General features: G+C 39.8%; 1 protein-coding gene across 2 annotated transcripts; it reads left to right on the top strand.

Moving 5' to 3' along the window:
• Positions 1-29: 29 nt before the first annotated feature.
• On the top strand, positions 30-26,010 carry slc12a4 (solute carrier family 12 member 4). Of its 2 annotated transcripts, none has more exons than XM_039796099.1 (24): positions 30-283; positions 11,447-11,544; positions 11,634-11,765; positions 12,197-12,343; positions 12,827-12,881; positions 13,186-13,316; positions 13,484-13,725; positions 14,207-14,421; positions 15,094-15,258; positions 15,743-15,841; positions 15,965-16,022; positions 16,135-16,309; positions 16,642-16,760; positions 16,912-17,010; positions 17,170-17,289; positions 17,506-17,610; positions 19,669-19,837; positions 21,212-21,407; positions 21,766-21,935; positions 22,186-22,317; positions 22,633-22,740; positions 22,996-23,183; positions 23,872-24,005; positions 24,569-26,010. In XM_039796099.1, the coding sequence occupies exons 1-24, from the start codon at positions 148-150 to the stop codon at positions 24,658-24,660; spliced, it is 3,285 nt and encodes a 1,094-aa protein (XP_039652033.1). In that variant the 5' UTR covers positions 30-147; the 3' UTR covers positions 24,661-26,010. The 2 variants fall into 2 exon arrangements, with proteins under 2 accessions (XP_039652033.1, XP_039652034.1); XM_039796100.1 differs by lacking the exon at positions 30-283 and adding an exon at positions 9,993-10,137.
• Positions 26,011-27,365: the final 1,355 nt, after the last annotated feature.

Here is a 27,365-nt window from a genome sequence, read left to right as displayed (position 1 = left end):
GGGGAGTATGATAATAGCCTCTAGAGGAAGTGAGCGCAGTGTAGTGGAATGTAGTTACCATTAGTGGGAGTTGAGCTGAAGCTGGCTAACAGCTAGCCTGCTATGTTGAGTTGCTGAGCTGGAGACGCAGAGGATAGTGATGAAAACATGCCTCACTTCACAGTGGTACCGGTGAAGGATCAAGCTCAGTCCAACTACGATAGTCTAGAGGGGATTAACTGGGTGGATTACAGAGACACTGGACAGGACTGTCCTGATCATCAAGATACTGTCAGCTCTGATGGTAAGTCTCAACTAACTAACTTTTACTCAGCTCTTTTCTTTCAGCTTGGACACAACATGACTAATTTGAATGTTTTTAACTTGATAAATGTCTCCTAAAAGTGATACTTCATGAGTTGGACCCAGCACAGCATGGGGCAGCCTTGCTTTGTCTAGAGAGCCCTCTGAACAGCTGGTTGTATGGTAACCATGGCAATTATCCAGGGCCAGAAAGCAGTTTTCCTACAGCAGGCAGGTCTGTGTTTGACAGCTCACTTTAGGTGAAGTGGAAGAAACACTGCTTTTATCGTTTTGGAATATTTTTGCTGCCCGTGGAAGCCTTTTAAAATAAATTCAGGGACAGATGAGTAACAAAGGGAAAACAATGAAAGGCGTGAGAACCATGGGGGAAAGACACAACGGTTGTGGGAATGTGTGAGGGGGCCCTGTACAGCCTCAACAAGAAAAGGCCTCAAGTGCTTCCTTGCACAAAAGATGGAGCTCTCTTTGTGCCAACGGAGGATTTCCTTTCACAGCGACTGGCTGCTCAACAACACAGGAGCAGATTTCTCCCTCCTCACTTCTCTTTTGCAGCTTGTCTCTCACTGTCACTCACTTGTTTTGCTTACAGCATTGAAAGAGGGGGGTAGGGGCAGTCCCAGACAGAAGATAAAGGGAAGACAGAGGGAAGACAAGGAGAGGAGCGAGGAGTTTGTAGCCGCTGGGTAGGATTATGTGAGAGCAGCACTGATTTGTGTGGGCTGAAAGCGTGAACCAACTTGGGGAACAGAGTTTTTTAATAAAAGACACACATGGGTGTGGCCTTCCAAAGAAGCACCCACGCTTTGCCAAGCGTCCAGAAGGCCAGGCTGGGTACAAACCCACACGCTGACTGGCCACCCACTTATATTACCTCACCGTCATGCTGCCTGTGAGCTCAACAACAACTGAATTACATCGGAAAGTTCCAGAGTTCAAGGCTGAAGACTCATCATCTAACTATTTGTTTCTGTGTTAATGAGCCTCCAGGGAGTGAACAGCCAGTGTGTGTTGAATTTGATGTATGTGCATTTCTGTGTGTTTGTGCATACAGTAAATGTGGGAGTGTAAATGTATACATTTGTATGAAAACTTGCCATGCAGATGAGATTATATATGTTTCAGTGAGACACAGGGCTCAAGTAGATTGCATGAAGCATAACAAGAAGGAATCGAAGCACATGTTGACCTAGCTGTCTGTTTGTATATTATCTGGAATGCATGGACGTTACCCTTTAGAGCCAAATGGCATTCACAAACAGCAGGAAGGCAAGTTAATACATTTATAAGATACTGTACATAACAGTGATTCAAGTGTTAAAAAGTAGTGGCCCGAATGTTGTCTAAGCAAATGTTGTCAAAGCAGAAATCTGTACTAGGCCTACATGCCTCCAAAAGGTTTTGACGATAGAGGGAAAAGCAGTTGTCCTCATATAACCCTCGCAGTTTTATGGTTGGGTTTCGCACAAGCTTGTTGCTGCCTCCCTTGTCTTCCTGCTCTCACAATTCCCCCTAACCCTCCAGAGAGAGCTTCCTGTAGCCTGAGAACAACAAGCATTAAAATTAGTGTGTAGCTGCAAGGATGACTGTATGATGGAAGGGTGAGAGGGAGGAGAAGAAGAAGGAAGTGAGAGTGTGATTCAGCGTGACTTTGCGTAAACATACACGCCACTTTCTAAAGCCACGTGGCGTGTTATCGCGAGGCTACGTGTAATCGCGAGGCTAGGGTTGGTTTTAACATCATACGCGGTGGAAAAGAAAAACAGGTTAGGATTAGGAAAAGAAGAACAAAACGTGGAAAGGACGCGGTAAGGAAACAACACACACGGAAAACGAAGTAAACATCACACGCGGGACGCAATCCCCAGTCTCCTGGGTGAAAGTCCTGTGTTTTACCCATCCACCACCCCGGTCAACCTCCCTACACCGATTTTCGCCCTCTCATACTACTCGCTATGGCGTCAATTCACACGCAAACGCAAGGTAATGTAAGTCAATGGAGAACAAACGGCGTTGATAAACACGCTGAAAAGCGAGTGTGCGTCTGCATAACACGCCAATAATGGCATACCAATTGGCATGTCATACATACGCCACTTCATGAGATCAGCCTGTGTGATGAATGATGAGACGGAGCAAAGGGCACGCAGTACCATTAAGTTTCCAACACATGTGGGAACTAAACAGTAACAGCTACTCAAAGCAATGTAGCTGACTGCATTTTTGGAACATCTTTACTGTTTTTAGTTATTTAAACATCATACCGGACAAATTTTTTAAGTATACAATAAAATATCTTTTTTTATTATTATGCCTATTTTTTCACGAGTAGGCATGTACATATTCAATATTTCTCCGACTTGAGTTTTACATGTAGCATTATGAAACATTCAATCAGTAAAAAGTTGGGTGGGAAAGTCCCAGTATTTGCTGTCGTAAAACCAGTCAAAAGTGGTTGCGTGTACTGGATGATTTCATAATGGGAGTGGTGGGCTTGGGTATGGTACATGTTGTATGTCTCAGCCACAGTGTGACATCCGCAGCATGGACGAAGTGACATAGTGCAGAGTCTGTATTAGCTTGTGAACTCAGCTCTGTTCAGCCCAGGACAGGACCAACACTGTGGCCATTGTAACTATGCTGTATTCCTGGGCAAGAGCAACTACCCTAAATTGGATTCACATTTCAGAGAGGAAAGTGTGCTGCGAAAGTCTAGCAGGAAAAGTGAGCAAGAAACACTATTTTCTATCTCTAAGTATCTTTTTGCATGACAAGTAGATATTCCAGGTGTACCAGTGTGAAGTAAGGCAACAAATAATATCCCATGAACTAAATAAAGCTAATGTGCAGTAGATATTACTGTTGATGTAATACGTTATCCGTAAATGGAATTCAATTAATATACCTACAGTTAACTTTTCATTTTCCTATGAATATAGTGCAAGCTCTTTTTTTCTGTTATCAATCAATCAAATTTATTTAAAGTGTAATCACCATTAGACATGGTCTCAGTGTACTTTAAAATTAAAGGAACACAGAAATAACAGACAGCAGAAACACAATTGAACAGCATTAAAGCAGTAATAATAAACAATACAAAACCAGCAACATAAGATAATAAGTGAAAGAGTTTGTTTGTGAAGGACGCAGAAAGGATGGTGTGTAGTATAATGAGTACAGATGGGTGTTCAATCTAGATTAAAAATTGTCCACTGAGTGAGCTTCTTTAACATGTATTGGGAGGCCATTCCACAGATGAGGGGCACGGTAGGAAAATGCTCTATAACCAACAGATTGTTTGCTTACTAGGGGAATGACCAGGAGACCAGCATCAAGGGAGCAGAGAGACAGCGTTCCGGTGTATATGGTGTAATAAGCTCAGAAAAATAAGGTGGTGCGAGTCCATGCAGGGTCTTAAATGTTAAAAGAAGAACCTTCAAATCATCTCTAGCTTGCACTGGGAGCCATATTTGGTCATATTTTCTAGTGATTCTGGCTGCAGTGTTCTGAGCAAGTCGAAGGCCTCTAGTGGCACAATTTGGAAGACCAGAAGAAAGGACATTGCAGTAATCAAGTCGGGATGACAAATGCATGGATTACAGTTTCAGCATCACAAAATGATGAAATGGGTCGAATTTTTTCAATGTTACTGAGACGGAAAAATGCTGTCTTTGTAATAGCCTTGATGTGACACTGGAAAGACTGGGTAAATAATATAACCATGTAGTGCAAATGTATTTTGCTTGTATTGGCCTCAAACCAAACAGGTGCTGAGAAACTGATGTAATGAGTAGATGACGTGGAGAATGCTGTTTGTGTGTTCCAACTCTAATTCAGGAGAGCAGGATGATCATTCCTGTCATGCTGTCTGGCATGCCACTCAGATAACCCTTGAGAGATAAACACACTGTGGTGCAGCAGAAATGTGGAACTGATGACAGAGTTAGAACAGATTCAGACAGCCACACACACACACACACACACACACACACACACACACACACACACACACACACACACACACACACACACACACACACACACACACACACACACACTGGTGCACAAGCCTTAACAACTCTTTGTAAGTCTAAGAAGTTTAACTCTTGTGTGTGGTGTTTCTCATTTTTGTTACACAGCCAAAGTTCCTGGGTCTGGTGGACCCACCACATTATAAGGCTTTTAAATCAATACAGCCATAACAATGTATGTAAAATTACTTAATAGATGTTTACTTTAGCTCAATTACCAATAATATATACATAATTTATGGTTCATATTTGCCATTTACCCCTGTGAGATCACATTTATGATAATTTTCGTTTTTTGTGAGAAAATAAGGAAATTCAATTATAAAAAGGTAAAAAAAAATAGAAACAAGATTTTTGATCAATATTGGTGCTTATTTCTTAGAACTTAATCAGAACAGGAGTAAGTGCTTGAAATGTAACAATTTTGTAACTTTGTGTGGGAATAGCAGGTGCAGAAAGACAACATTGTTTCATAGCTCCTACATGTAAATACACTCGGGTCCAGTAGACCCAAATACCTCATATGTAATAATTATTAAAACAACTTATTTTCAATGACTGCATATGGTACACCCCCCTGGTGTCTCATTTTCTGTGAAGAACATAAAAAAATAACTTATTTTCAATGACTGCATATGGTACACCCCCCCTGGTGTACCATATGCAGTCATTGAAAATAAGTTCTTATTTATGTTCTTCACAGAAAATGAGCCAAGCCCAATGAGTTTGACTCAAGAAATAATAAATAGCATAATTTTTCTTTTAGCAAACATTGAAAATGGGTCCCACAGACCCGAACACCATACAAGGGTTCAAGATTTTGCTTTAATTAAATTATTTGTCACACATTGTTTCCTATGATTCAACTGCCTTGCCATCCAATCATCTGCCATTTTTGTTCTATCTCTTCATTCACATCAAAGTGACAACAGGGCAAGCAGAGCAGCTCAGATGTTGTTTTTTCCATTGTGCCCCCCAGTTCTTCCAGAAGATCTCCTAGCAATCATATTAATTCAGGATATTCAACTTTGTCAGGATGCATAGTATCCTGGATCCATGAAATAACTGGCCTTTAAAAATAAAAATCAGTCTGCCTCTATGGGAATTTAACATAGGGGTGTGTATACTTATGCCCCCTGTATTTTAAGGAAGAACATTTATTTATTTACGATACATTATTCATTCACAAAGAAAATTGGCGGTCTCAAAGGTTGGATTTTTCCAAATTTTTTCAATTAAGGCATTAAGATCAATTTCCAAAAGATGATTTTTTTATTCCTCTTTTTAGTCAACTGTAGCAGGGGTTCCAATACTCATGAGCAGCACTGTATGTTTTTAATTGGCTACAATGGTAACTGGTGGTAATGGTACAATAATAACTAAAAGTGCCTCAACAGAGCGCAAACTTGACTATTGAGTGTGATTTCTGAACAAGGATAACACCTTCTTATCTTTAAAGTAGACTGTTGCTTAAAGGGGATATTCCTGTTTATGTTCCCTCCATTTGTGTACAAGGAAAGTGCTGACAGCCGGGTTGCAGTACAGGGGACTAATCTCACTATTATTTCCAAACTCCTCCGTGGACATGACAGGGTACAACTCAAGTACTGAAGTTACTAAAGGATAAACATCCTGTTGCTGACCTCCACGGTAGTGTTCTGTTTATGATATTTAAAGTAGATCATGTGTAGATAGTTTAGCAGTGACTGTTTATCTTTACCATAGACCGTACAGTCTATAATCTGTACATCTGTAACATTTACGTAAAGCAGACATTTACAAGAATGGGTTGTGTGTGCAGTAAATGTACAGCTTAAATGTCATTAACAATTTTGCAAAGACACTGCAGATAGGCAATTCTCCTGTACAGACCACACTTTGGGTTTGTTTAGTCATTAGATCTACACCCACTGATGTGCCCATTTAGTTAATTTGTGTCTTTTCAAAAGTCTGTTGTACGATGCACCTCTTCCCGCCCACCTTTACCCCCTGAGGTAATCAGGCTGAGCTGTCGTCCTTTTCTCATCATTAGCACACATCAAAGCTAATATGTTTTGCTGTGCGGCTCAGCAGGTTAGCATTCCAATGCTCGGTTCAGATGCTGCTCCGCATGAAACACAGCCATTACAGCTAACATTGGCCTATTGCTATAGCACACATTACATTGGTTCTTGCCACAGGCTAGGGAGGAGAAAAAAGTGCAATGCAAAAAAAACAACTAGTAGCAATTTCTGAAAATATGCCTACCCACCATGTTTATTTTTAATGACCAAGATGACAGCAGTACACTTGAATGATTTAAGGATTGCCACAGACTAGAAAATATGTACCCCCCTGGGCAGTTCATGCTCGGTTTGAGACAAACATTTTCATGGACATATCTGCATTCATATATGCTATTTTATTGGCTTTCCTTCTGCTTCCCTTCAGCATGTGCACTTGGCATGCCTCAGTTTTAAGGTATTATTTGCAATTATGACAAATACCATGCCTAACAATGTTGTATCCTGCCTCCACAGTAGTGCTTGATGCTGTAACTAACATAATGTGCGGGGTTAGGGCTGTACTGTGTACACATGCAAACACATAATGACCCAACTGGACTTTCAGAACTCCTGTTTATGAGTAATGGAAATGACATTTCATATCATGTTGGTAAAGCCGGCCTACTTTACACATACTGTAGCAATACTTCAAATAAGTCATGTCAAAGTTTGAGTTCAATCTAATGGCCGGAACACATATAGCCGACAGCCGACCGTTGACAGAAAAACCCGCCGATATGATCAGTCGCGCCCCGAGGTCCAAAAAACTGCCACAGAACAGACCAAAAAGACGAGGAGACAAGACATAATACATCTCTATAACAGCAGGCGGCGCTAATCTGTAATGTTGCCCAAGAAATGAAAACCGGCAGCTGATTGGACGAACGCGTCACATGGGTTTGTTTTCTCCGGAAATTGAAAGCCAGACTGTCATGGCAGCCGTTCAGAATACGATCTCGTATTGTACTAAAATAGTTCACTGAAACGTGTTTCTGAAAACATTTTAAGCAAGAAATAGGCCATGCAGTTGCTGAATCTGTCTTCATTTCAGCTCAACAAAGATCAGTTTAAAAGATTTTCATCAGATTTTGAGAGACTCTAGTCACCTCATTCCGCTCGTCATTTCCGGGTCAGTCCCGACTTCCCTGCTGCCGACCGAACATGTCAGGTCGGCCAAAATGAACGCCGACAGCCCCCCAGACGGACGACTGCACGGGACACACCGAACAGATTTGAGTCACTGACCTCGCCAGACTGTCCCACGGCCGATAATCGGCCTGATGTGTCCCGGCCCTTAGGATTGGTTTCTCAATCACTATTTTGCCTTCTGCAGCTGATTGGAAAAAGTAAAGTTGGTAAGGTGCAGACAGTTGTAAGTGGTCAGAGTGGCTCTGATGGTTTGGAGGATCATTTTACAGGCCCAGAAACACAAACAATGAGCTTAATATAGTGGACAATAGAGAATAAGTTTACAATTTAACCAGTTGACCTAAGTCCATGCAACAGTGTTGTATTATGTTTGCCCAACTCAGTGGCATAGTCACATCCAGCTATGCTTTAAAGCCATGCAGTGTATAAAAGCAGAGGGAGCTAATCAAATGAAGAATGGAGCCACAGATATTTACATACTGTCTCTTTCATTGTCTCTCTCTCTCTCTTTTACACACTTACACAGACACAGACACACACACACCACCTCCAAACACATAATCAGTACAACATTATTGCCAACTAACTGCACAAAGTAGAGTTAGCTAAGCTCTACTACTTTTCTGCCTATCAGTGTTAAGTCTTAAGTGTTTATTAAACTGGTGGTTTAGCAAAGAGGCTTTTTCAAACCCTAAGAAGCTAATGGAAAGGGATATTGTTTTCCATGACTAATCTACTTTTTTTTTGTTTAAAGTGCAGACACATTGCTGTGAAGATTTTTTCTGCCTTAAACATTCGGCCTACTGGTTTTTAAAACGTACATTTGAAAGATCACTGTAAAAACTCTTGATTACTAAAAATATCCCACCCAAGTGCACTGTGCAGTCTAGATAAAGTAAACTAATGCACTGTTTGGTAAAAAGTCTTGAAGAAGTTTAGCAAGAGCCGCTTTCTGGAAGTTGTAAAAAATCATAACTCATACTAATTTTGTCTTTGTAGATTTGCCTAAAACGTTGGCTTTTGTTTGTGTCACGCACTTTGCACTTTGAAAAGACTTGACAACGTAGCATTTCTCTGGGAATTGATCTAGTTGTAAACACAAATTATAGCCAGACACCCCTGACACATAAGCAGTCTGTCAAAACATTTGTTTTGGACTTTTGTTCCTTTTAGTGTTTATTGACTGGAGCTAAATACTATGACTTAGTAGTAGTAATAGTAGTAGTAATAGTACTTATAATCTTGGCTAATGACTATAGTGCATGCTCTTTTTTAATGTTTGTCTTTTTCTTATTTCTGACGATGCTGTAAGTACAGTACCCTGTGCACCCCAACACCAACACTTTATACTTAAGGAAGCTGAGAAACCTCAACAAAACAAATAATAGGTAGTCAGTGGTCAGTGGAAAAGAAAAAGTAATGTACGCCCTGCTTAACTTCCCTACTTTGATGCACCCTTCTGTAAATGTGTCGGCCCTTCAGCACAGATCTTCTAGCAGTGGTGGTGAGCTGTTTTGGAGGGGGCACTGGTGACATGTCGGTACATGTTGCTGTAAAGCCTCTGTGTGCACACAGCAAGACTCTTACGTGCCTTCGTAACAAGCCAGTTAATCTTTAATCTTTTTAATCAGACATTTAATGTGAAGTTATGAACAGGAGACCCCCCACTGTCTCCTCATTGTTAAAGTGACTTTCATTTTGCTGGAATGAGCTGGAAGCTGAACTATTTTAGGCTTTACCATTATATATTAACTATTAGGGTAGTGTTTGGAGCAGCACAGAGTAACAGTTCCTGCCAGGAAACATTTGAACATATCTTAGTCTATGGCTAATTGTGGAGCAACATCCACCTGCATTGCTCCAAAAATGCTAGATGTCTTTTTAAGTCAATCAGTGCCTTCATCTCATCTACAGTAGTCCTCACTCATTGCTGCTTGGAACATCAATGCAACTGACAGCAAGATGACACTAGAGGACAGTGTCGGCATTGTTTTTACTCTTATCTCTTCACAGCCATAACTCACATCCAGCTGTGTAGGCTAGTTGTTAGGGTTTGGAAAGGCAGACCAATACGAATGTGGCCTTTATGCTTCAAATTATCAACTATTTGTTTTAATACACCTATAAATTATTGTTTTGCTCATTGCTACATTCTTGGAATAATGACTTGGAAGAAAGATTGATGACTGATGATACTGATTTATCCAGACTGAACATCAGTACAATGTAAGAATACAAACACTGTAATACTGCACTTCTTTGAGATACCTTAAACCCAACCCAAGGCTCTTAAATCCTTATGAGCAGACATGTGCCGTGCATGTGTGTGTGTGTGTGTGTGTGTGTGTGTGTGTGCACGTCATGTGCGCCATGTGCTTGTTAGTCAGCGAGTTACCACTGTATCCTCCACTCCCCACCTCTCACCCCCCTCACCGTGCACCATGTGTTAAATCAGGCCCCTGAATGAGTATTCACCCTGGGTGACCGAGTGTCCTGTATAGTGATCGACAATTCCCCAAGCTAGAGCACAGAGTGCTCTGTTGCAGTCTTCACACATCGTATAACTATGCTTACCCACAGAGATACTAGCAGCAGTGGGACACAGGACACAGGTGAGTGAAGACTAGCATTGAAGCTCAACCAACTCACTTACAACAAAGCTGCTATACCTTCAACACTAAATATTTTTCTATTTCATGCCCACTTGGCTAAATTGGCAGACTTCTTGTTGCAGGATTAATTTGGGTATTGAGATGCCGCTGTTAAGGTTTACATGCTTTAATAACCCAAGGTTAGGTAATTTCTAGGTAATGAGGTGTGTACGTGCCTGTGAACGTTTTCAGTGCTACTTTGCGCGCAATAATTACCCCAGGCACTGCGTTCATCTCTGCTTGATTCTTTTCTTCAAAAGCAAAAGTTAAAGAGAGTTGAATCTAATTATATGCCTGTTTATCACCTGGACTGTGCTTTGTTGGTCTGTGCTGCTTTTGGCCTTTCACTGCATGAGTTGTGTTTCTGAAGTTACATGGAGATTATTATGATGTTTAAATTATAATTGATAGTGAGAGTTCAAAGCTAACTGAATATTAAAAAATATTGCCATGGAAAAAGGTGGATTTGATATTAGGTGTGTGCCATATTACATCACTCATGATAATATATTTGTTCTAATCATGATATGAAAAAATGTATATCGTGATTATGCCAATATTCCAACTTGTTGACGTAATTGCCTAATTTAACTGTTTAGATGTGCACTTTGTTGTACTATTTGTAACAACTGAGATATAACTTTCTCTTAGCTTTTACCGAATAATTGAAGGCAAACTATTAATGTTTATGTTGAAGTTTTTGTTGCAATTCTATGTTCTTGTAATTAATAATAAAATATTGTCATATCATCACAGATATACCCTGAAATATCATATTCTTTAAGGGCCATATCGCCTACCCCCAATTGCTATAGATTGTTTCCAACAAATGATCTTATTTTAATTTTTAAGGCAAATTGGTGACATTGATAAAAATAAATTGTATATGTCCATCAATGAAACATTTAGCTTAATGTCATCATGAAGATGTACATTTTTAATTCTAAAAAAATATTGAATGGATTTTTAATCTTTAAGAAATGTATCTAAGAATTGCTTTCCCCTTAATTTTTGTGTTACATTTGAGAAGCCTCTGAATCAGCACGGACACCGCTGGGCACTTTATACTGTCCATGGAAGTCTGGTTTTTACATTAAATAAGCATTATCTTAAGACAGTGTGATATAGAAATTATTGATAATATATCTTTAAGAATTTTTTTGCTTGATTCATTGGCAGGAAAAATAACCTTAATTTAGCCCTATATAACTCAAAAAGCAACTTTGTTTTTTATTGTTAACCATAAGTCTTGTTTTCCTCTGCCTAATAGGACACGAGAATCATAAAGAAGACAGTCCATTTCTCAACAATGCTGATGCTGCTAGCAAAAAGAATGATTTCTATGACAGAAATCTGGCTTTGTTTGAGGTCTGTTATTTTTATTGCCTAATATTTCTGTCAGATGATAGACTTGCACCAAACTCATTCATTTACCTTCTTCCCCGTTCTTCTTTCAGGAAGAGCTGGACATCCGGCCAAAGGTTTCCTCCCTGCTCAGCCGCTTGGTCAGCTACACCAACATCACCCAGGGAGCCAAGGAGCATGAGGAGGCGGAGAGCGCTGAGGCCTCACGCAGGAAGACCCCCAAGGTCAGCAGTCTGGGCACAGCAGAGGAACACTATAGCCTCACTGTTTATTAGCACCCAGTCTTTGGAGGTTTAGAAACATTATCCTCCATCTCTGGCTCTCTCCCTGCCTCACTATCCAAGTTCTTGATTTGTATTAACAGTTGTTGATTGATTGCTTATGCCTTTGCACGCTCTGCAGTCAGATCGTGGCTGCGTACGACCTGGATACATGCAAAGAGCTGATAACATGATTGAATGACCTTTAAAAAAGTGCATCAGTCAATACAAATGATCAATACACTTGTTTCCTGAAATGTCATGGTCAATATTCTCCTCTCTCTCTTTCTCTTTCTCTCTCTCTCTCTCTCTTTTCTCTCTCTCTCTCTCTCTCTCTCTCTCTCTCTCTCTCTCTCTCTTTGCCCCCTCCCTCTCTCCCTCTTTATCTCTATCAGTCTCCCAACATGGGCACTCTGATGGGGGTCTACTTGCCGTGTCTGCAGAACATCTTTGGTGTCATTCTTTTCCTCCGACTGACTTGGATTGTTGGGATGGCTGGCATCATGCAGTCCCTCCTGATTGTCCTCATGTGCTGCTCATGTGTTAGTATGCACACACACACACACACACACACACATAGCCTACTGTACACACACACACACACACACACACACACACACACACACACACACACACACACACACACACACACACACACACACACACACACACACACACACACACACACACACACACACACACTATTATGCTGGGTTGATTACACCAACAATGTGGGCCAGCTTCTATTGCTACATGGTTGCATAAGCAGCAGACATTATTTAAGGTGAAGAATGTCACTTTGAAATGTTTTTTTGGTATTTTACTTAGTATGCTTTAGTTACCTTTCTTAAATAACAAATACTGTGGTCTTATTAACATCCGGGCTACATTATCTAAATATTTAGAGATACGCTTTCTTAGATGGAAGCTGTGCTGGCTTTCAATTTGATCATTGGATATTACCGGAACACCCCAAGTTGCCATAGCTTTTCCATATTAATCCTATTTTTCCCTTTCTTCTGTAGACAATGCTCACGGCCATATCAATGAGTGCCATTGCCACGAATGGTGTTGTTCCAGGTAATACTTTGAACTCTACTGTATTCACTGAAAATGTCCCTAAGCAAACATGTATCCAGCACATGTCCTTCAGCAGTACTATAAATACTTTTTTGTACAAGTAAATAGACATAAACTGCTTTTCAAATAATTACTTGCTGGACCTTGATATCTCCGGACTGCTCCGAATAGATGTAGAAGGTACATTTTCTATTACATATTCTTCCACTTGGGGGCAGCAGAGATTTACTGTTGTGTTCAGTGCATGCAGTACCGATGCTTTCCAGTGGCTTTTTGTGTGTAACACTTTGTTTTACTGTTCTAGCTGGAGGGGCATACTTCATGATCTCCCGATCCCTTGGCCCTGAGTTTGGAGGAGCTGTGGGTCTGTGCTTCTACTTAGGCACCACCTTTGCTTCTGCCATGTACATTCTGGGTGCCATCGAAATCTTCTTGGTCAGTTTGCTGAAATATTATTCTGTGGTTATATTCCAGCTCGCATTTGTATGCCTAGATATGATTCCTAAACACTGTTCCGTAAACAAATATAGCAGCCATTACATGTGTTTTTAAATATACTGTATATGCAGTAACCTTCCTGTTGTAATTTATTTTTTCCTTAGAAATATTTGGTCCCCCAGGCGGCCATATTTCACGCTACAGACACCCTTGGGAGTGACAGTGCCATGCTGAACAATATGCGAGTCTACGGCTCTATCTGCCTCAGCCTGATGGCTGTGGTGGTTTTTGTAGGAGTCAAATATGTCAACAAGCTGGCTTCTCTTTTCCTGGCCTGCGTCATTATCTCAATTGTTTCTATCTATGCTGGGGCATTAAAATCCATGACTCATCCCCCTGAATTCCCGTAAGTCTGCAGTTTACTAGAATAAACATGTCCATCCATCTTCGTACGCTTATCCGGTGACGGGTCGCGGGGGGAGCAGCTCCAGCATAAACATATGTATTAACAGTAAATAGAGTTAATTGTGGGGACCTTTATATATATTTAGTGTCTTAAATGGGGGAGAGAATGCTAATTCTGTGTGGTATTCATTCCACATGGAGAAGGAATACATGCTTTTCTATTGTTATTTTTGTTTTTGTATTGTATTTTCTCTGTGTTGTTACGATTCTGTCTCCAATCTGCCACTAATTAGGCCTGGGGTGCCTATTTGTTGTATCATTTTCCAGTTAAATAGTTTGAGTATAATTTAACTACTATGGTTATAATAATAAAGGAGATATGATGAGGACCATGATGATGATGATGATGATGTTGTTGTTGTTGGAAATAATGACGACTGATATAGTAATCATTTTGATTTGTGTCCATGTTATTGCTGTAGGATCTGCATGCTGGGAAACAGAACGTTGGTGAGAGATCGCTTCGATGTGTGTGCTAAGACTGTGATAAAGGGTAACATCACGGTGCCCAGTCAGCTGTGGGAAAGGTTCTGTCTGCCGGGGAACATGAGCAGCGCTCAGTGTGATGACTACTTCATCCAGAACAATGTGACAGAGATACAGGGCATCCCTGGACTTGGCAGTGGAATTATAAGAGGTACATTTATTATTAGTTGATAGTACTGTAGGGATTAAAGTATACAGGATGAGATTTCATTAGATAATACATATGTTAATGTTGACTCTTAAAGGTGCTGTAAGTAGGATTGCGAAGATCCAGGGCTTAGCCAAAAAATTTGAATATCGACAACTTCTCATTCCCTCCCCCTTTCTTGCTAAAGCCCAAAACGGTCTCCTAAGCCCCTCCCCCCACAAGGGAGAATGAATACGTGTGCATGAGCAGTGATTGACACACAGTTAGACCCCCCTCCTGGCCTTGATTGGTGCATCTGAACAAGGAGCTGTGGATTTTTGCAAATCACACTACAGGCTGTAGGTGGTACCTGCTTCATGTTGTTCTACTCAAACAAAGGGTCAGTTTCAGCAAATATGACAGAAAATTTGTTTTATAAGTCTTACCTACTGCACCTTTAATGTTCCAAGTATATATCATTACTATAAACATACTGATTAAGGGGTAAAAACTTTTTTTTGTTACCATTCAAGGTAAAAAAATAAAAATAAAAATAAAAACTTTTGCACATGATTTTAAACAATTTTAAGAATCAATAATTGTTCTATGGCAAACTTGAATGAATAACACACAGGCCTGATAGAATGTCGCTCTCTTAGTTTGTTGCTAATGTTTTAAATGTCTGTTCTCTGTTAGAAAACATGTGGGGCGACTACCAACAGAAAGGGGAGATCTTAGAGAAAGCGGGGCTACAGTCAGTGGATGCCCATGGTGCCGTGGAGAACTTTGGCATGTATGTGTCAGCAGACATCGCTACATCATTCACACTTCTGGTTGGGATCTTCTTCCCATCTGCCACAGGTATAACAACGTCATAAAGCAGAAAAAGTTCTTTTATGGCACATACCTCAGTCTACAGTCTGTATGAAACTGTAAAATGATTCTTTCCTAACATGTTTACCTTAAAACTTAAATCATTTAGCAAATGATGTGATTGTGACAAAAACCTAAGTGTAATGCCTCAGTGGTTAACCTGTTTAAACGTAAATCTATAATGCAGACATGATTCCAAGCCGAATTGTTTGTTTTGCTTTAACTACCTGCTATGTTGTATTATATACAGTACCAGTCAAAAAGTTTGGACACACTTTCTCTTTCACTTGAATGGGAAAGTGTGTCCAAACTTTTTGACTGGTACTGTATTTTTTTCTTTCTTACAAAAGTGACTTTGCACACAGTAAAATAGGGATGATTTAAACATCACTTCAATCCATCCAGCAGGGGGTATAGTTAAACAGCATTTTCATGTCCTCTGTTGTTTTAAACTGTCTGTTTTGTTTTATAGGTATCATGGCAGGGTCCAACAGATCTGGTGATCTCCGTGATGCTCAAAAGTCCATCCCTGTGGGAACTATCTTAGCCATTACTACTACTTCACTTGTTTGTATCCTTATTCTGTTGACTACCCACAATAAAACTAACAGTCTTGCTCCTTCGAACAGGATAGGAAAGCAGATTTAATATAGATCTTTGTGCCACCGTGAGCTCCTTGACCTCTCGTATTCAGATTTCAGTTCTGTGGTTCTGTTTGGATCTTGTATCGAAGGAGTAGTCCTTAGGGACAAGTAAGTTTATGTGTGTCCTACTGCAAGTTAGTACTATCAAAAACACTTTCTTATAAAGTAGCATTTAAAAAGATCACATTCTTGGTTATATTCAGTCAGCATGTACTTGCAGATTTGGAGACGCCGTTCGAAAAAACTTGGTGGTGGGAACGCTCTCCTGGCCGTCTCCGTGGGTTATTGTCATTGGCTCCTTCTTCTCTACGGTTGGGGCAGGCCTGCAGTCGCTCACTGGGGCTCCCCGACTTCTACAGGCTATAGCCAAAGACAACATCATTCCTTTCCTCAGGGTGGGACAGTACATACTGTTGATAAATACATTATGTAACAACTTCACATTCTCTGAAAAAATGGCCATTGTTGCTGCAAAACAGAAATGGCTCTTACAGACTTGACTCACACACAGCCAGAGACAACAGTTACTCCATAGTCTGCTTCTTATTATTTCCAAAACATATGATCATTTTAATATTCAGGATAACCTCTAAATCACATGTTGTGCTGGAGATGTTTGCTAATATTTGAATTGCAAGTTTATTTGATTATGATGCAGTAACAAACAATACGTGATTTGCATTGCTGCATTTGAATTACAAATTTGTTTACAATGTTTTTGTTTCAGGTGTTCGGTCACGGAAAGACCAATGGAGAGCCTACATGGGCCCTACTACTGACTGGTCTCATAGCTGAGCTGGGCATCCTTATTGCCTCCCTCGACATGGTGGCTCCCATACTTTCAATGTAAGCTTGCATACTGTTCACAAATACGCCAAATATATGACATATGCCAAGTCATTTCTTAATTTCCCTTTTTTGTTTAGGCTGACTAAACCACTAATCATATAGTATCTACCTCACATGTGTTGAAATTCTCCTTGTGTTTACTCAACAGGTTCTTCTTGATGTGCTATCTCTTTGTGAACTTAGCCTGTGCAGTTCAGACTCTTTTACGAACACCCAACTGGAGGCCAAGGTTTAAATATTACCACTGGTGAGTACAGGTGTAGCTCCACCATACTTCTTAAAGGGGGTAGGGGGGACACTTTATTTTTACCAGTCAGATTGTGCTGGCTGCTATACTTATGATGTAATAGTGATGCTGTTCTTGGTATGCAAAAACATTACTTCAGGTGTTATGTGTCACCCACAGGGCTCTGTCCTTCCTTGGCATGAGTATGTGTCTGGCTCTAATGTTCATCTCCTCCTGGTACTACGCTATTGTGGCCATGGTCATTGCTGGGATGATCTACAAATACATTGAGTACCAGGGGTATGTCTGGAGTCTAATATGCATTTGCACGTTTCTTTTTCTTCTTCTCTTGTTGCTGTCCTATTACAGTACATTCCTGTATAGTATGGGGTAATGATGGCAGTCTCTGCGTTTCTGTCTGATCTATGTGGATGCTGGTGGACAGCTGGTCACTCAAATTGTCTGCTATTCCTTATTTGTTTGTGTCTTGTCTCATCCACTCCCAAACAACAACAGAGCAGAGAAGGAGTGGGGAGATGGCATAAGAGGACTGTCCCTTAGCGCTGCGCGATACGCCCTGTTGAGACTAGAGGTTGGACCCCCGCACACCAAGAACTGGAGGTACAGCAAGAGACACTCTGAACGTCTCCACAAAAAACTCCTTTTGATCGCATCTCTGAGGAGCCACATTGCATGTTGTGGTATAAAAGTGGTTTTCACATCTGTGTTCAGTGACGAGAGGAAAGCATACACTATAAATAAAGCAGCATCAAACATGCCACACTGTCACCCTCTGACAACTATCAAATAGTTCACGTTGTTATGATTGTACAAAGCCCATAAGGAGTCAGTTTAAATTTAAAAATGTTGGATTAGTGAGAAGCTTAAAGTTTTATCAAAATCCTGTCTCTACCTTCTATAAGAAATTACCCTCCAGAATTATTGCAGATAATGCCACACAAAATAAACAACATATGAGAGATTTACTACCAGCTGTTATCCATACTGTCACACAATGAGTCAGTTTTGGGAAGTTGTGGCCTGAGGAAGGGATTTATTCTTTTAATTTGTAGCATGCTTGCTTGGTATTTCCAGTAAGTTAGTGTGTCATCTTTTGCTGTATCACTCAGATTCTGCACTTCCTCTTTCACCACTTCCTCTTAATGCTATGGCAGCAACACAATAGCTAGTCTTGATAGTTTTGAACGGGGACATATATCATTGAAATGTAAACAAGGCAGCCCAGTAAGCACCGGCAAGATGATTCAGAGGTCAAGAAATGTTTGTTTTTTTAACCTTTATTTATCCAGGTAAGTCGATTGAGAACAATTTCTGCAACGAAGACCTGTCACATTCACACAGTTACACATTCATACCTGGAAGCTGCCCAGTACAACCACAGTCTGATCTGCTGGCCACTGAGCAGCTCCACTGGAGCAGTTGGAGGTTAAGGGCCTTGCTCAAGAGCACCTCAGTGGTGGTAATGAGGGAGGGGACCAGCACTGCTCTTTCACTTTCCCCACCCAGATTTTATCCTGCCGGTCTGGGGAATGAACCTGGCGACCGCCGGTCCCAAGCTTGCTTCCTTAACCCCTAGGCCACCACTGCCAAAGATAGACATTAGATGTTTATGTCGCGTGTAAAATGGTGGCTCGACAGCATTTCTATTTCTTTATTTCAACATGATTCAACCTGATTTACAGTAAAATACTCATTGTAGTCATTCAGATGACATAGAAGCATATGTGTCCTAAATCTCCAAACTTTCACATTTCAACCAAATGTATCCCTGTTTTCAGTTATGTATAAAGTACTAGAAAGCAATACTTGAGTAAAAGTACAAGTATCGTACTAGAAAAAGACTTTGGTAGAAGTGAAAGTTACCTTTTAGAATATTACTTAAGTAAAAGTCTTAAAGTATCTGATATATACTACACTTAAGTATCAAAAGTAATTTTCTGATATTTAATGTACTTACGTATTTGAAGTAATAGTAAAAGTTTTTGTTTTTTTAAAAGCAAGCGGTTAGAACTTTTATTGTGAACTTTATTGTGGCTTTCTTATAGTAAAGCATAAAGCATATTCAGGGTTCCCATATCTTCTTAATCTCACTCGTCAAATCAAAATCACATTCTGTTCTCTGACTTTTCTTAAGTTCAAAGAACAAACAGCAGATTTTTAGAGCTGACATCAATGTACAGAAACATTTCTTGCAAATATGGCCATGGGTGTATGACGTTATCTTCACCACTTCCTCCAGTAGGTGCTCGTGCTTCCGTGGCGGTTTCAGTTGTGCGTCCTCCTCCTCCTTTAGCAACAAACAAGTGCTGAAATAGAGCGCGCGGCGTGCGGAGCGTGCGTAATGCAATCTCGCCAAACCTCCCGTATTGCAGTCACACACATTTCTTCTAATTTTATTTTTTAGTAACGAAGATGCTTAGTGGAAATATAACGGAGTAAAAGTATACATTTTATCTAGGAAATGTAGTGGAGTAAAAGTGAAAGTTGACATAAATTTAAATAGCGAAGTAAAGTACAGATACGTGAAATTTCTACTACAGTAACGAAGTATTTGTACTCCGTTACATTACAACACTGCCTGTTTTAAGCTAGACGTATTATATATGTGTTTTGACCTGCAGAACCAACTCATATTGTCTTTGACTCTGTGCACCACAGACCTCAGCTGCTTGTGCTGTTGAAACTGGATGAGGACCTCCATGTAAAATACCCTCGTCTGCTCACCTTTGCCTCGCAGCTAAAGGCAGGAAAGGGTCTGACCATTGTGGGCTCTGTCGTCCAGGGCAACTTCCTGGAAAGCTATGGGGAAATGCAGGCCGCTGAGCAGGTAAATACTAGAGAGGGGTGTACGCTGTACATGCTCTATACAATTCTCTATTGTACTCTGTTGCTGACTGTGTTGCAACTCATTGTTACAAATGGCCACCTTTTGTAATTTGAAAAGCACAATGAAGCGAAAAACATGCCTCAATGTGAATTTTCCATTTTTGTGACAGTTCTTTCTCAGCAACAGTTTTTGAAGCTTTTGTCACTTTAATCAAAGAGCATGGCTGGAAATAGCTTGTTGTTGTCACTACAGTATGGTGCCAATGAGCCATTTAATAATAATAAAAGGCATTCTATTTCAGATCAAATAACGGGGACTGGCGCAGGAACCTTTTTCATAATGTGATGTGTTTGGTGAAAAAAAACAAAAAACAAGTGAAGCAAAGTTTGCTCTTGTTTACATGATTACAACTGGAGAAATGAATCACCCATCCTCGATTCACTTAGTGTTAAGCCAATATTCATGTATTATGTGTCAAGAGTTATCATTAGAGCTTGTGCTATACAGGGAGGTAATGGAGGTAAAACCTAATTCATTTAATTTCAACTGTTTAAAGTGCTCATATTATGCTTTTTGCCTTTTTTCCCTTTCCTTTATTGTGTTATATATCTTTTTTTGTGCACGTTATAGGTTTACAAAGGGAAAAAGCCCAAAGTCCACCCCAAAGGGATTTACCATCTCCAACAGAAAACACTGTTGAGACAAGCTGCTCCAAACAGCTCTATAGTCCAGTCTTTACTTCCGTGACTAACGTGTGTCACTTTGTAACACACGTTATAATGCTCGCCTAGCTGTTAGCGTGGCACACCCTCATACTCTGCTTCTGACTGGCTAGTAGTCTTTACCTAGTTACTGCGCATGTGCGACATTTAAAATCAGGTACTTTTTACTTTTACTTAAGTAGGGTTATCATCGTTGTACTTCTACTTTTACTAAAGTAAATATGTCTCTGGTTATTTGCACTTTTACTTAAGTACTGAGATTCAGTACTTCCTCCACCACTGGTGATGCCTCACTCTGTAGCTAAAACCGAGAGCTCAACACACAGGGTGAAAAGAGGAGCTGCAGCAATGTGCAGGACAACAAAAATATGGTGTTTTTTGAAGATGAAACCATGTAAACCTATTCTGATATAACCTCTAAATACAATTATGAACCTGAAAATTAGCATAATATGAGCACTTTAACATTTGTTTTGCTATATAAATCCCTATTTTGCAAGTGTGTAGTATGCACATGATCTTTTAGATCATTTTCTTTTAAAGCATTATGTAGCTATGGTTTACAACTGTTTTGGTTTATCTGCTTACTCCTTATTGTAATCATGAACTACAGTTCTATTTCTGTTCTGTTTGCCCACATTTTTTCTGCCAGACCATTAAGAATATGATGGAGATTGAGCGAGTCAAGGGTTTCTGCCAGATTGTGGTGGCATCTAAGGTGCGGGAGGGTATTGTCCATCTGATCCAGTCCTGTGGTCTGGGGGGCATGAAGCACAACACTGTGATGATGGGCTGGCCGTACGGCTGGCGACAGAGTGAGGACCCTCGTGCCTGGAAGACTTTTATCAGTAAGAGTCTCACTGAAATATTGTACATACAACATGATATTTAAAAGGCCAAATGAGCATTTGCAGTATAGCACCCATATTAAATGACTTTCCACTCCAAATAACCTTTTATTGTGTAATGTTACAGGCATAGTATGCAGTTGTCACAATTAAATGCTCATGCACTAAACTAACGCCTTGCTATATTGACCTGAAAATTACAGCAATTGTGGGCTTAATAAAAGCTCATATAAATATAATATTTGGATGTTTGAATACATTCTGTGTTAGTTTCCATCTGGCCTGTACAGAAGTTGTATCTAAATTAATTTATACAAATAGTTAATATCCATGACTCCGTGTTTTCATCTCTACTCAGACACAGTCCGCTGCACCACAGCTGGCCACCTGGCCCTGATGGTGCCCAAAAATGTGTCCTTTTACCCGAGCAACCATGAACGCTTCACAGATGGCAACATTGACGTTTGGTGGATCGTCCATGATGGGGGGATGCTAATGCTGCTGCCTTTTCTGCTCAAACTGCATAAAGTGAGGCGACAGATATCTTTTTATTCCAATACGCTACTTTAGATAGTTATAAATAGAGCAAAACAAACTTTGTAAGTGTAATCCTTCCAACTTGACATGCTTTCCTTTAATATTTGTTAGTTTCAGGTCTATGTTATTTGGGAGAATGCCTTTTAGTATGTTTTGTGTAAGTAATTATAGTCACATTTGTTCAGTAATGTACATGGTATTACACTTGTGGAAATACCACATGGTTATATTTGTGTTTTAGGTTTGGAGGAAATGCAAGATGCGCATCTTCACTGTAGCCCAGATGGATGATAACAGCATCCAGATGAAGAAAGATCTGGCCACATTCCTTTACCAGCTGAGAATAGAGGCTGAGGTGGAGGTGGTGGAGATGGTAAGAATCCCTCTTACACAATCACTAATCTGAGCAATGTTTAAAACTCGTATATGGTTTTTTTTATGGGTAGAACCAGCTCAAAACAACTCTGTAACTCTGTAATAAAAATTGCAACTGGAACCAGATGCCTATAACTACAAGATAACTACAAGATGCTACAAACATGTTTCAAATTACAGTGTTAAAAAAACAAACTGCTCGACTTGAACACTTATGAATTTACTTCCATGGTCACTCCTGTTCATGTTCAACCGACACATATGTTTAAGTTGGATTAACCACTAAAATTATGTTTTGCAAATGGTACTGTAGCACGACAGTGACATCTCAGCGTACACCTATGAGCGAACGTTAATGATGGAGCAGAGGTCCCAAATGTTGAGGCAAATGAGGCTGTCCGGTGCAGAAAGACAAAGAGAAGTATGCTTTTTTTTGTGTTTATTCCTGAAATATTTTACTAATAATATAATCATATAAATAAAAAAAACTAAAGTAACATATGCATGATAAATCACTGAAAGACTACCGTGTTTTCATGTTTCGACTAAAGGTTGTCTGTAGAGTTGGAATTTGGGAATCTCACCTGCTCGACCTTAACTCTGTTCTGAATAACAGCGGTAGTTATACTCAGTATATTGACAACTCAGCCTCATTATATTCCCATGGCACTTGCAGGCCCAGCTGGTTAAGGACAGACACTCTTTGGTGCGTATGGGAAGTCTATACTCAGATGAGGAGGAGGAGGTGGTGGAGGCTCCTCCAGAGAAGGTCCAGATGACGTGGACAAGAGAGAAGTGTGAGGCTGAGAGGAGGAACAGGAACAATGCACCCGAGAACTTCAGAGAACTCATGAGCCTCAAACCGTGAGTCCCATTCAGTTAACCTCAGTATCACCTTTACTGTAGTCTATATCCACGACGTTCCACTTCCGGGATTGCTCTGTTGCCGCCGGAAATTCCGCCGGATGTCCTTTTTTTCAGCCGGATATCCATTACATTCTGCTTTCTTTGTGTTTGAATACTACGGTCGATTTATGAGGACTATGGTTAACTGCTCCTCAGATCTCTGCAGATGAATCCAGACAACTAGCTAGACTATCTGTCCAATCTGAGTTTTCTGTTGCACGACTAAAACAACTTTTGAACGTACACTTTCCACCAAAACAAGTTCCTTCTCGAGGCTATTTTGCAGCGGCACTGGGGCTCCGTCCGGCGCATAGCGCCGCCCATGATGATTGTGATTGGTTTAAAGACATGCCAATAAACCAGAGCACGTTTTTCTCCCATCCCGGAATGCTGTGTGGATTAGCCAGACCTTCCTCCGCAGCGCTGTGGAGGAAGGTCTGGCAATGTGAGACTATCTTTTCTCCCTTTCAACCAGAAAAAAAAACGTGCCGTTAAAATGCTAAACCTTTCATTTAATTTTCCCCTTCCCTTGTTGTAAGTTTCCCTATTTTAAAACAGTGAGCGCTTGCTTGGAAATAGTCCAAAAAAGTTTCTTATTTGCACAAATCCATTCTACTCACTGTCTCTCCCACTTGCTCCACTCCAGGGATCAGTCTAATGTGCGACGAATGCATACAGCTGTGAAGCTGAACGAGGTAATAGTCAACAGGTCCCATGATGCTCGATTAGTGCTGCTCAACATGCCAGGGCCACCTCGTAACACAGACGGAGATGAGAACTGTATCCTTTACCAATATGAACAAACAGAAGGGGTCTTGCACAAATCAGGGTTTCTGCAGGTTTCAACACGTCAAATTTAAGACTTTTTAAGACCTTTATGAATGAAATTTAAGACCTATATCACGACATTACAGTACAACGAAATGCAGAGTCACAATAGTACTTGCAAAGTAAATCAAATGATTTAAATTGAATAAAAGCGATACAGAGTAATAATGATCTGTACATACACAGAAAATTATATTTGGACTACAGCCAAAGAAAGAACTACAACACAGAATGAAAAAAAAGAAAAAAACATTTCAATGAGCTTTAGAGGTAGCGTTACATGGATGTTGGAAAATTAAGATTGTTTAAAATGATTTGAGACCTAGAACACAATACTTCAGAATTTAAGACTTTTTAAGGCCTAACATTTTGGTTTTTAAATTTTAGACTTTTTTAGACCTTTTAAGACCCCGCGGAAACCCTGATAAATGTATAAGAGACTTTGGGCCGCAGTACACATACAAAGTGTGTAGGCTATGGTGTGGCTGGTTTTACTTCTTTAACGTGTACCTCAGATATGGAGTTTCTGGAGGTGTTGACTGAAGGCTTGGAAAGAGTGCTGCTGGTCCGAGGTGGAGGTCGAGAGGTTATCACCATCTACTCATGATCAATTATTAGCTGCTACACCTTAGCATCTGCCTCATCAGAATGCATTCCGCCTCTGGACAGGAGGCAGCACCTGCTTTGCTGCCAGACAGTTCTGGGTAGACGCATGAATTTGACACTTTTATAGTAAAGTATGGATTTTTCAGTACGAAGGAGTTTTTTTTTTTTATTTGTATAGAATACTGGCACACACTAGTGTTCACCTCCACCTGTATGTTCACAACTCTGCCATTCTTTACAAATGAAAGCTGTTTCTCCTTCAGAAATCAATACTTTAGATAAGCATTTTCTTATTCATAGGTCACAAATGCCTCTTCATATGTGATAATAAACCTATTTTTGAAAGACTATGGCAGACTATCCTGACTGAGAAGTACACATGTTGGTAGAACAGTTTTAATAGTATGCCAGATTTTTATTCTGAAACAGCTCTTCGATTATTTTGGAAGCACATCTCTATTTATTTATTTATTTTTTTCAACATTTCCCCACTGAGATAAAGTAAATGTTACTGTGGTTATCGAACACACCGCTTGACGTTGGTTGTGCTGTAGAGGTGGCATGCCAGAGATCATAAAGCAAGTTTTCAAAAGAAGTTATAATTTATGATTTTTTTGGACAGATATTTGTGTTGTTAATATGAGAGAAAAATGTATATGCATGACTTTTGACTGTTACATTTGTACTTTTTCTACAGACCTGGAAAGCTTAAAAAGATGGCTTAATTTAAAGTTATAATCCCACTTTTGATACTATTTATGGTCTGCATTTTTTATGCAATAGCCATTAAACATATTCACACTGAATGGCAATTGTAAATACCTTTCTATTTAGTTGTTTTCATCGTTTCATCCCTCACTGGATTATAACATACCTACAACGTGAGTTTGTTTGTTTGTGCTGAAAACAAATACACTAGTTGGTATTGTGTTGTATTTCTGACAAAGTAGCTGCTCAAGGAGTATTACACTTCCTTACAATAACCATAGGTGTAGCCAAATCAACCCTGGCTGAAATCTTAAGGATTACAACTTTAAGCAATTCTGATCTCAGCTACATGAAACTTTCAGACACTGTTTTGTGTATTTTCCGTTTTATTTTTTTTATTTTTATTTTATAAGAAGCTGATTATGATAAGTATTTCAGGCCAGAATACAGTGTAGAGAACAACTGTATGTAACTGTATGTAGACTAAACGATCTGTACAAGCTAACAGTGTTTTATTTGTAAGGGATCAACCATGACAAGCTGTGCAGTTATTAAAAATGTATTTCACAATGCTAAGAATGCTCCTGGTATTCCCTTCACTTTAATAAAAACAGGCTGGAGTGGATTATCCCACTGAAAAATATGTCACTTGCCAGAAATCCGAATATATGTTTTTGCTGGTTAAAATGTTGGCAAAATACAATCTTTAAGTGGAAACTTTATGTTGGCAGTATATTTTAGAGAAGCTATGAGTATTTATTTTTTTAAGAGTGATTATGTTTACAGTGCTCATATTATGCTTTTTGGCTTTTTCCCTTTCCTTTTTTTTGTGTTCTATATGTTTTTTGTGCATGTTATAGGTTTATAAAGTGAAAAACCTCAAAGTCCACCCCAAAGGGATTTACCATCTCCCACAGAAACACTGTTCACAAACTGCTCCAAACAGCTCTATTGTAGTCCAGCCTTTACTTCCATGACGAACGTGCGTCACTTTGTGACACACGTTATAATGCTCGCCTAGCTGCTAGCGGGACACTCCCTCAAACTCAGCTTCTGACTGGCTTATAGTGCTGACCTAGTTACTGTGCATGTGGGACTCCCAACAAAGATTGAACAGAAATGAGAAGACTTACTTGGTAGCTAAAACGGAGAATTCAACACACCGGGTGAAAAGAGGAGCTGCAGCAATGTGCAGTACAACAAAAATATGGTGTTTTTTTGAAAATTAAACCATGTAAAACCTATTCTGGTACAACCTACTACTAAATACAATTATGAGCCTGAAAATGAGCATAATATGAGCACTTTAAATCATGTATATGGTGTAGAAGTTGATAAGCATCAAAATGAGCTTACCAAAGCAAATTCCTATACACTTAAATCTGAATCTTACCAAGGTAAGTTTTTCAAGTGTTTCTTTGTTCTGCTATTCTAAGTTTAAGATTGTGTTTGTTAATTCTATGTGCAACAGTTTTCTGTTTGGCCAAAAGGCAGAATAGCTCACACTAAAATACACACTATGTTTTGTAAACCTCTATAATATTTTATTATGATGTAAGATCAAATAAAAAGAACATCCGTTTATAAATTGCTCCCCCTGTACTATTTTGTTGAAGCGCCTCATAAAATACCTTAAAGTAATATTATAGAGATAAATAGTCAGCGTGATATTAAAGGTGCAGTAGGTAAGACTTATAAAACTAACTTTCTGTCATATTTGCTGAAACTGACCCTATGTTCGAGTAGAACTACATGAAGCAGGTAATTAAAAAAAAAATCTGGCTCCTCTGGCACCACCTTCAGCCTGTAGTGCGGCTTAGGAGACTGTTTTGGGCTTTAGCAGAAAGCGTGGAGGGACTGAGAAGTTGTCGATGTTCAAATTTTTTGGCTAAGTCCTGGATCTTCGCAATCCTACCTACAGCACCTTTAATATGACGATAATGCAACATTGTGCATTTAACTGCAGTGTAGCTAAACTGTTTACCTAAGCTGTATGCC

The sequence above is a fragment of the Perca fluviatilis genome, chromosome 3, assembly GCF_010015445.1.
Source record: "Perca fluviatilis chromosome 3, GENO_Pfluv_1.0, whole genome shotgun sequence".
In the NCBI taxonomy this organism is placed as follows: domain Eukaryota; kingdom Metazoa; phylum Chordata; class Actinopteri; order Perciformes; family Percidae; genus Perca; species Perca fluviatilis.
The sequence above is the reverse complement of the archived record's forward strand: the minus strand, read 5'-3'. Positions and strand labels throughout refer to the sequence as shown.

Excerpts from the sequence above, each read along its gene's own strand:
- slc12a4 (XM_039796099.1), top strand. The coding sequence starts at position 148 with ATGCCTCACTTCACAGTGGTACCGGTGAAGGATCAAGCTCAGTCCAAC. Across the intron at positions 11,766-12,196 it reads CACGCAGGAAGACCCCCAAG|TCTCCCAACATGGGCACTCT; the intron begins GTCAGCAGTCTG and ends TATCTCTATCAG. Across the intron at positions 21,936-22,185 it reads TTCTGCTCAAACTGCATAAA|GTTTGGAGGAAATGCAAGAT; the intron begins GTGAGGCGACAG and ends TTTGTGTTTTAG.